Source organism: Schistocerca americana, chromosome 1 (assembly GCF_021461395.2).
Source record: "Schistocerca americana isolate TAMUIC-IGC-003095 chromosome 1, iqSchAmer2.1, whole genome shotgun sequence".
NCBI lineage: Eukaryota > Metazoa > Arthropoda > Insecta > Orthoptera > Acrididae > Schistocerca > Schistocerca americana.
Window position 1 is genome coordinate 108,265,389 of NC_060119.1, and position 11,468 is coordinate 108,276,856.

The 11,468-nt window shown below is 43.5% G+C and overlaps 1 protein-coding gene across 1 annotated transcript in view; it reads right to left on the minus strand.

Moving 5' to 3' along the window:
- Positions 1-10,674, minus strand: part of LOC124620545 (prostaglandin reductase 1-like) — a 36,064-nt gene extending 25,390 nt beyond the window's left edge. The window contains exon 1 of the mRNA XM_047147077.1: positions 10,390-10,674. Within this exon, the coding sequence (XP_047003033.1) occupies positions 10,390-10,590 (201 nt within the window). The 5' untranslated portion in view covers positions 10,591-10,674. The remainder of the gene's footprint in view (positions 1-10,389) is intronic.
- Between the last annotated feature and the right edge of the window lie 794 nt (positions 10,675-11,468).

Here is an 11,468-nt window from a genome sequence, read left to right on the forward strand (position 1 = left end):
GAGGGTATAAGATGAACATCAACAAAAGCAAAACGAGGATAATGGAATGTAGTCGAATTAAGTCGGGTGATGCTGAGGCAATTAGATTAGGAAATGAGACACTTAAAGTAGTAAAGGTGTTTTGCTATTTGGGGAGCAAAATAACTGATGATGGTCGAAGTAGAGAGGATATAAAATGTAGACTGGCAATGGCAAGGAAAGCGTTTCTGAAGAAGAGAAATTTTTTAACATCGAGTATAGATTTAAGTGTCAGGAAGTCGTTTCTGAAAGTATTTGTATGGAGTGTAGCCATGTATGGAAGTGAAACATGGATGATAACTAGTTTGGACAAGAAGAGAATAGAAGTTTTCGAAATGTGGTGCTAGAGAAGAATGTTGAAGATTAGATGGGTAGATTATATAACTAATGAGAAGGTATTGAATAGGATTGGGGAGGAGTTTGTGGCACAACTTGACTAGAAGAAGGGATCGGTTGGTAGGACATGTTCTGCGGCATCAAGGGATCACCAATTTAGTATTGGAGGGCAGCGTGGAGGGTAGAAATCGTAGAGGGAGACCAAGAGATGAATACACTAAGCAGATTCAGAAGGATGTAGGTTGCAGTAGGTACTGGGAGATGAAGAAGCTTGCACAGGATAGAGTAGCATGGAGAGCTGCATCAAACCAGTCTCAGGACTGAAGACCACAACAACAACAACAATATTTGCAATTAGTTTCAAAGCTCTATAATGCTACACGTTGGACGCATGGGAGTGAATATTCTGCACGTGAATTCAGGAGCAATGTTTACAGTTCTTTCTTTTTTTGGATAGTAGTGTCATTTAACCTTACTGAGGAACATGGTAAACCAACGAATGAAATTGATATCGACGAGCTACGAGTATTTTAAACAGAAATGTTACGATGTAGTAACTGCTAAATATCAAAATACGTACTAAACTTTCATTTATTAACTTCCAACAATTTAAATAATTGAAAAAATCAAATAGATGATCTCCAGTCTCCTCATTGTATAGGATGACTTTTACATGGAAGACAACAGCAAAAATTCATTTTTTACGATGCTATTTATTTATTTATTTAAATATCGCCGTTACCGGTTTCGAACCGACAGGGTCATCTTCAGGCGGCTAGTTTACATTAAGATACATTTTAAAGTAGCTTTCGCTATTTGTTTTCCCAACTGATGAAATTTCCTTGGGGTCGTGGTGCCCTACTACCGAAAAAAGACGTGAGACAACGTCTTTTTAACTGTATTTGTGCTTCATGATATTAAGTGACGTAAACAAATTAAAGATAAGATGTTTCGGTTACTTACGATGAAAAAAACGCGCCATCACGTTCCAATACAGGCTGGAACAAAGAAAAAGAAGAAGAAAAAGGACCTGCTCACTGTGTCTGCAGACTTTTAGTCGTTTAAGTCGACTGTAGTACAGGGTACTGTGCAATAGTTTTTCCCTATGAATATTCAGTTGCGTGCTGTATCTGTGTAACTGCTTTTTGTGATGGAGTGTCAGTATGGACAGTCACTTACACAGTGTGCCGTTTACAATCATCAATCGAATGTAAATGCGCGGTTGCGTGCAGCGAATAATGTCTTTTCTACGAACTTAAGTTTCGTACATTCTCACAGTTCTGAGAAATCAGGTAGAATGGCAGTTTTAATAACCGATTAGAAAAAAACAAAGCAAAGCGGCACGAAAATGTAAATAGCTGCTACCACTTACTAAGCTGAAATTTAGTTCACACCACTTTTGAATGGCATGCATTCTCCTTCAATAAATTTCCGTTTACAATGTCACTGCTTTTCTAGACGTTCCAAAGCTCAAAAAAACCTTTGTACAAATATACAGGGTGAATCACCTAACATTACCGCCGGATATATTTCGTAAACCACATCAAATACTGACGAATCGATTCCACAGACCGAACGTGAGGAGAGGGGCTAGTGTAATTGGTTAATACAAACCATAAAAAAATGCACGGAAGTATGTTTTTTAACACAAACCTACGTTTTTTTAAATGGAACCCCGTTAGTTTTGTTAGCACATCTGAACATATAAACAAATACGTAATCAGTGCCGTTTGTTGCATTGTAAAATGTTAATTACATCCGGAGATATTGTAACCTAAAGTTGACGCTTGAGTACCACTCCTCCGCTGTTCGATCGTGTGTATCGGAGAACACCGAATTACGTAGGGATCCAAAGGGAACGGTGATGGACCTTAGGTACAGAAGAGACTGGAACAGCACATTACGTCCACATGCTAACACCTTTTTATTGGTCTTTTTCACTGACGCACATGTACATTACCGTGAGGGGTGAGGTACAGGTTCGATGGGCGTTTCATAGGACGTGGAGGACGCATAAATTGGCCAGCCCGTTCTCCTGATCTTACACCTCTGGACTTCTTTCTGTGGGGTACGTTAAAGGAGAACGTGTACCGTGATGTGCCTACAACCCCAGAGGATATGAAACAACGTATTGTGGCAGCATGTGGCGACATTACACCAGATGTACTGCGGCGTGTACGACATTCATTACGCCAGAGATTGCAATTGTGTGCAGCAAATGATGGCCACCACATTGAACATCTATTGGCCTGACATGTCGGGACACACTCTATTCCACTCCGTAATTGAAAACGGAAACCACGTGTGTACGTATACCTCACCCCTCATGGTAATGTACATGTGCGTCAGTGAAAAAGACCAATAAAAAGGTGTTAGCATGTGGACGTAATGTGCTGTTCCAGTCTCTTCTGTACCTAAGGACCATCACCGTTCCCTTTGGATCCCTACGTAATTCGGTGCTCTCCGATACACACAATCGAACAGCGGAGGAGTGATACTCAAGCGTCAACTTTAGGTTACAATATCTCCGGATGTAATTAACATTTTACAATGCAACAAACGGCACTGATTACGTATTTGTTTATATGTTCAGATGAGCTAACAAAACTAACGGGGTTCCATTTAAAAAAACGTAAGTTTGTGTTAAAAAACATACTTCCGTGCATTTTTTTATGGTTTGTATTAACCAATTACACTAGCCCCTCTCCTCACGTTCGGTCTGTGGAATCGATTCGTCAGTATTTGATGTGGTTTACGAAATATATCCAGCGGTAACGTTAGATGACTCACTCTGTATATAGAAAAGACAGTATATATACAAGGTGTACAACTTTGCTTTCGCCGTTTGCCGATAGGTGGCGACAACGGTAAGTAGCGGTCGAAAGAAACAGATCGCAGACGTCAGGCAGTTAGCTTGGACCTCGGTCAACATAACCTCATTCAAACATTGGTCGATTGGTGTCTGCATCATAAAGTTGTTCTTGATTGAAAATGTCAGTTTACGAGTCTAATTCTCGTCATTTGCGATAGGTGTTACTGTTTTGTTTCAATATGAAGAAAACAGGGGCTGAGTCTCATCTAATGCTCTCAAGTACGTATGGTAAGGACGCTATTAGTCAAAGAACGTGTCGTGAATGGTTTCAACGCTTCAAGAACGGTGATTTTAACGTCGTAGACCGGCATAGTGGTGGAAGAGAAAATGTTTTCGGAGATGCAGAATTGGAGACATTGCCGAGTGAAGACTCGCGTCAAACTCGAGAAGAATTGGCACGATTACTGGGAATGACACAGCAAGCCCTTTCAAAACGTCTCATGGCTATGGGAATGATTCAGAAAGAAGGAACTTGGGTCCCATGTGAGCTGAAACCAAGGGACGTTGAACGGCGTTTGTGAACAGTTGCTTCAGAGGCAAACGCGAAAAAGGATTTCTGCATCGCATTGTGACCGGGGACGAAAAATGGGTTCATTACGATAACGCTAAACGCAAAAAATCATGGAGATATCCCGGCCATGCTTCCAAGTCGATGGCCAAACCGACTATTCACGGCTCCAAGATCATGCTCTGCATCTGGTGGGACCAGCTCGGCGTCGTGTATTATGAGGTGTTAAAATCAAGTGAAAAAAATCACAGGTGCTCGTTCTCGAACGCAATTAATGCGTTTGAGCAGAGCAGTAAAAGACAAACGGCTGCTATATAGCGAGAGGCCCGATAAAGTGATTTTGCAGCACGACAAAGCTCGACCCCACGTTGCAACAGGGGTCAAAACGTACTTGGGAATGTTAAAATGGGAAGTCCTACCCCACCCGCCATATTCTCCAGACATTGCTCCCTCTGATTATCACCTGTTTAGATCAATGGCGCATGGCCTGGTTGACCAACACTTCCGATCTCATGACGAAGTCACAAATTCGATGAATTCGTGGATCGCTTCTGAAGATGAACAATTTTTTCGACGAGGGATCCGTACACTACCCGAAAGATGGGAGAAAGTAATAGCCGGCGATGGACAATACTTTGAATGATACATGTCTAACCAATTTGTTTCATTAAAGCCTCAAATGTAGGGGAAAAAACGGCGTAAGCAAAGTTGTACACCTTGTAAACATCCCTATGAACGCAGGGCCTTTTCGAGATCATCTTTCCACAGAAACGACTTGTCATTCGAGCCCGCTCCCCGCCGCCTAGACTTACCTTACGTCCGGGGTAGCTTTTTTCGATTTTTTTAATCTTAAGACCTGTATCGAATTTCTAAACATTCTCTTGGGTAGACTTTTTCCCGGCCGACCACGGAAAGAGCGCTGACGTCCATAGGGAGGCGTGACCACCGATTCCTACGCAACTTTTCTCTTGATCATTTAGAAGCAACAAAACAGGAGCAGTGTTCTTATTGTGTTTTCGTGTCTGAAGTAATCGTTTACACGTTTTTAATCATTTCATCTCTTTTCAGTTTTTGTCTATCTTTTATCAATGCGCAAAAGAAAGTGTGAGTTTAACTTTAACATGCAAGAGGAATACAAATTAATGACATTGTGTAATTAGGTAACCATGAATGTGTCTACTGCACACTATGTACCGCACAATTTCCTGTTACAAATAAATGAAAGGATGATATTAAAAAACACGTGAAAACAGCTAAACATATGGGCGTTATAATGCTACTGCTTCTCCAAAACTTTGAAGCCAACGATGGGAAGAACAGTGATCTGGAGTGTGTTGTTGGAGATACTACATTTTCATACCACACGCCATTTTGGAAAATAATCATTTCTAGTGAAAAATACAACTGTATCGGCATAAATAAAGTTAATGCTTCAGTAGAATGTTTCAATGCATTTCAAAACTTTTTCCTGAGTTGGACCTACAAGAATATGGTAATATGTCTCGAGTTAGACCTAAAAATGTGTACTCGTACGAACAACCATCAGCTGCATAATGGAATGACAACAATGAAAATTTGTGCCGGAGAGGACTCAAATCCAAACTTCCGTCTTATCGCTGTCTATCCGAGCACGATGCACGGCTAGAACCCAAACTTCCACATGTCATCAACCATTATGTCTACAATCTGTATTCTTACATCCATTGCCGGCCGCGGTGGCCGTGCGGTTCTAGGCGCTCCAGTCCGGAGCCGCGCTGCTGCTAGGGTCGCGGGTTCAAATCCTGCCTCGGGCATGGATGTCCTTAGGTTAGTTAGGTTTAAGTAGTTCTAAGTTCTAGGGGACTGATGACCACAGCAGTTGAGTCCCATAGTGCTCAGAGCCATTTGAACCATTTTGAACCATTTGAACCATCTTACATCCATTACGTATATATATATACATATATGTACAGACAAAATGGTGGACGACATAAGAAAGTTTGGTTCTTGCCGTGAGTCGTGCTCGGATTGCACAACGGTAAGGCAATCGTTCGCGATGAGGGGGAAATCCAAACTTCCGTCATTCCATTATGCAGCTGATGGTTGTTCATACACTCCTGGAAATGGAAAAAAGAACACATTGACACCGGTGTGTCAGACCCACCATACTTGCTCCGGACACTGCGAGAGGGCTGTACAAGCAATGATCACACGCACGGCACAGCGGACACACCAGGAACCGTGATGTTGGCCGTCGAATGGCGCTAGCTGCGCAGCATTTGTGCACCGCCGCCGTCAGTGTCAGCCAGTTTGCCGTGGCATACGGAGCTCCATCGCAGTCTTTAACACTGGTAGCATGCCGCGACAGCGTGGACGTGAACCGTATGTGCAGTTGACGGACTTTGAGCGAGGGCGTATAGTGGGCATGCGGGAGGCCGGGTGGACGTACCGCCGAATTGCTCAACACGTGGGGCGTGAGGTCTCCACAGTACATCGATGTTGTCGCCAGTGGTCGGCGGAAGGTGCACGTGCCCGACGACCTGGGACCGGACCGCAGCGACGCACGGATGCACACAAAGACCGTAGGATCCTACGCAGTGCCGTAGGGGACCGCACCGCCACTTCCCAGCAAATTAGGGACACTGTTGCTCCTGGGGTATCGGCGAGGACCATTCGCAACCGTCTCCATGAAGCTGGGCTACGGTCCCGCACAGCGTTAGGCCGTCTTCCGCTCACGCCCCAACATCGTGCAGCCCGCCTCCAGTGGTGTCGCGACAGGCGTGAATGGAGGGACGAATGGAGACGTGTCGTCTTCAGCGATGAGAGTCGCTTCTGCCTTGGTGCCAATGATGGTCGTATGCGTGTTTGGCGCCGTGCAGGTGAGCGCCACAATCAGGACTGCATACGACCGAGGCACACAGGACCAACACCCGGCATCATGGTGTGGGGAGCGATCTCCTACACTGGCCGTACACCACTGGTGATCGTCGAGGGGACACTGAATAGTGCACGGTACATCCAAACCGTCATCGAACCCATCGTTCTACCATTCCTAGACCGGCAAGGGAACTTGCTGTTCCAACAGGACAATGCACGTCCGCATGTATCCCGTGCCACCCAACGTGCTCTAGAAGGTGTAAGTCAACTACCCTGGCCAGCAAGATCTCCGGATCTGTCCCCCATTGAGCATGTTTGGGACTGGATGAAGCGTCGTCTCACGCGGTCTGCACGTCCAGCACGAATGCTGGTCCAACTGAGGCGCCAGGTGGAAATGGCATGGCAAGCCGTTCCACAGGACTACATCCAGCATCTCTACGATCGTCTCCATGGGAGAATAGCAGCCTGCATTGCTGCGAAAGGTGGATATACACTGTACTAGTGCCGACATTGTGCATGCTCTGTTGCCTGTGTCTATGTGCCTGTGGTTCTGTCAGTGTGATCATGTGATGTATCTGACCCCAGGAATGTGTCAATAAAGTTTCCCCTTCCTGGGACAATGAATTCACGGTGTTCTTATTTCAATTTCCAGGAGTGTATTTGCAACTGCGAATACATTTGATGTGTTTCTTAACGGTTGTAGTCGCCGCTGTTTCTGTTCCTTCGGACATGCATGAATGTCAGAAGGCACAGTGCACAGTAATTCGAAATAACACAGGTTCTACAACACCGGATCGTATCTACGTGGTAAGCCTACCCCCCGCCGTGAGCCCTTGTCACTCGTGCATTTTCATTCTTGTCAGTTTGCGCTACTAATTGTAACCTTAACTGCAAAACGGAAACATGTCCAAAATTTTTCAAAATTAGTTTCATTGCATCAATGAAGTCCAATTGGGTAGTTGCATCGTTTACTGCAGATACGGAACTTGTTCGCAATCGACAAAGCGGTCTATCAACAGGTATGATTCACCGCTTGCTGCAGAAAGAAAACACGTCCTGCACGCGTTCCCTTCCTGCTGTACACAATTTGCGGATTTTGTTATCAGCAGAAAAAAGGAACGATATTACGCTGTTAATGAGATGATAGATCACGTATTGCATTCATCGCACAACAAAGACAAATTTAGTGTTGTTCTCACGAAAACAGATGGCTTTACAGATTACAATATTCCGTAGCCAAAATTATAGAAAAAATCCTTGCCTTATTAATAATTCTTATGGCAAATGTGTTCCAAAACAAAAAAGATTTATTTTGCCCTGAGCATCAAGAATTTAGTGTCAGCAAAAATACACCTCAGGTAGGTCACGGTAAAAAAAAAAACAGCCTGCGAGCAGACAGCTATTATTTAAAGAACACTCACAACACTCCCAAGGAACCCGCGTGCAAAGCCAAACTACCCATAAAAATCTTAAAAATGGGCGAAATGGAAAAACAGTTTATTTAAATTCCGTAAGAATAAGTGCAATTTTGGAATAAATTTTGACATACCGACAACAAATGTGGATGAAACACACAGAACATGTTTAAGTCCATGAATTCGTTTTGATGTAATAATGATTAACATGTGTTTAGTTTGAAGAAAATATGTAAAATAAATTTGTGTCCTCAAAATATAAGGCTTTTAATTCATATTCCACGTTGTTTATTGCAAAAAGAGAACATTTCCAGCTGCAAAAAAGGATAAAGCGTAAGTCGTTGATAAAACAGAACTGGATAAAAATTACATAAACTAATTTCCACAGAACCACATACTTTTAGAGAAATATACAATAATTTTGGTTTACTGTTTTTAATAAAGCAGTTTTTTATCTCTCCTGAAAAATTTGTGAAATTGGACTTGTTCTCTTTCTGCAGTTAGCAGTTTAATAGTGATGCGCTCTGTATATAAATCTTGCACTTTGGCGCCACTGACGACCATCTCAGCTTGGCGCCCCAAGCCGGACATGTGTCGCTTAGGCCTTAAAACCGGTACTGTCCGAACGACTAAAGGGGCCTGCACAAAATTATTTTATTGACAATACTAGGTTCTCATACCTACAATATACTGAAGTAATGTTACACCATCAATAGTACTGACAAAAATTATCAGCTGACAACGTGGTTTCGTGCGGTTAAAGGCGCTGCAGTCTGGAACCGCAAGACCGCTACGGTCGCAGGTTCGAATCCTGCCTCGGGCATGGATGTTTGTGATGTCCTTAGGTTAGTTAGGTTTAACTAGTTCTAAGTTCTAGGGGACTAATGACCTCAAGCAGTTGAGTCCCATAGTGCTCAGAGCCATTTGAACCATTTTGAACAACGTGGTTTTACAAGGTTGAGATCCCGAAAACCCAAAAGAAAGCGTGCGCTGTAATTATTTTACCTATTGCTTGCAAGCAACAGAAAACAACGAAAAGAAGGAAATGGGTTGGAGTGGTTGAAAAATAGGAAAAATTGGTCGCATGTTAGTTTACTGACAAATAGGAACCACGTACTCGAAAGATTTCACAAATTACTGTCCGAAGAGCCCTGCATCATACGATGAGTTATTAATGTTGATACGAGATTAAAAAAAAAAAAGAAGTAAAATACATTGATGAGAGAAGCGGTCGTATTCGACGATAGATAAAGAGCAACTTTGAGATTTCTGGCGATAGGCGGGTCAATCGAATCCTCGACGTTTAGTTCTGTAATATAAGCAAACACAGTTAGTAAAATTCCGTGGAAACCTGTGAAGTAATTACATATGCCTGGCTGGGATATGTTCAGGCAATTAGCGTTAAGGAATTTTTTTAAGTTCTGTGTTGATATGGCGAAACTGACGCATTTCACAGACCTCTTACTAGTCATTGCAGATATATGACGTATTTTTCGGACTGGATGCGTTTTTTCAAATTGCTATATGATTCAAGAACCTTTACTATATTTTCAAATTAATAAAGTAGGCAGTGTCACAGGGAATCCTCCGTTGACCATACTTAAGTGGAATATACAATGATTACCTTTGCATTCGCCTATCAGAATGGTTTTGTTTTAAAATACTACTCGAAAAACAATCTGATGTATGATATGCACAAAGGCAAATCGGAAATATAAACAGCGTAAACTAACGCCTTGTGGCTGGTTCATGAAGATCTGTCAACATCTGAATGGAGAACATTGTCAAACTGCAAACACTTGACCTCGCACATTCAGAATATATTGACAATACTGAGAATATTTTGAGGGTCATCAATGGCGCTCGTCAATATTTCGGATATTACAATACGTCAATACGCTTCCTCAGATGGTCGGTATATTGAGAGACAATATTATTGAACGTGTGAGGGCCTCTGAATGGCTGTCTAATATTTGCTGTACTCAAACAACAACCACGACAGAGTTCTATAAACAAGACGCGCTAAAATCCGCAGCCACGCTGTACATAGTGTCCCCGGGGATACGACAGAAACGATCATTCGAAGCAAAAAAATCTATTAAACATGGGCTCTAAAAGGCATATCTTAACAGCCACAATCACTTTTTCATTTTGATACTGTGAAACAAATCTCTTCTACAGTACTGCAATCTGTTTGTTTTCCATATTTTGGGAGTAGGTAGTATGGAACAAAACAAGGAAGTTCTCAGACATTAGATTTCCTTGCTTCGAATGATCTTTCTCGACATAGCCCTGAATATTGATCATTCCTTCCGGGACACCCTATATTATTGGCCCAGTGAACTGTACGGAAATTCAGTCTGAGTTGCAGTTATCGTACGTACCTGAGACCCAATCATGGGTTCACCCAGCTTGTGCATTTCCTTGAACACTCTCTGATACGGGTCCACGCTGAGGTAGACGGCCTCACAGAGTATCTGGCCATCTTCCAGAGGCGGCAGTTCCTCCTCCTCCAGTCGGAAGTTGTCGAGCTGCGGCTCGCCCTCAAAGTGGCGCGCCAGAACGAACTTGCGAGCCTTGACCATATCCGTTGTCGGGTCCACACTCTAGCGCGCACAAACACTTGCTGCCGGCCCGGCGCTCGCTCGAGACTGGGGGGGGATCCGGAGGTAAGCGCCGCTGTTGCCATACTGCGCCGGCACTGCGACAGGCGCGCAGCATCTCAGCAAGGGGCTTGTTGGGGCGGGTCTTGCCTGGGCCCGGGTATGACACCCCTCCCCCTTCCCCCCCCCTCACGCTCCCTCCTCTCGGGGTCACTGTCACCCTCACCAGCAAAAAGAGTGCCCTCGTATAGAATGACAATGTAATGAGCCAAACGAGAAACTGCGACAGAACGTCGATGAAACTACTGAAAACGAGCAGCGGATATAGTGAAACGGACACTCGAATGGCCGCAACAGTACATCTCGGGCTGTACAGGGTAACTAAAAACAATTCCACTGCGGAACAGGTATTAAAAAAGGACCTCACAAAACCGGAAGCGGAACTGAAACGTGGTAAACTAACAGCGGAAGGCTAAATACTGGAATATACTAACGCGTTTCAAAGTATTTTATCGTGTGTCTAGTCTATGCACACAGCAAAAAACAAAATATGCGTCACGGACCACTGAGGATGCTTCACAAATGAAAGAAACGTAACGCGCTTGGGAGACATATCTAGTCGCACAGATGGACCTTCTTCACTTACAGGTTAGCGACTTGGAACAGCAGAAAATACGAAAAACGCATCTGAATTGATCATTTTAGAAATAACTTAACTCACATTTTATGCAAAATGAGTTATTTTCGTCCAGGTGTTCTTTAAGGGTAGCCGCAGCGTTATGTATAGAAACGACATAATTTCCAGCTACCTGTGTCCGTTTTTTATGTGTGGTAAGTTGTTTCTGCCGGCCGTTGTGGCC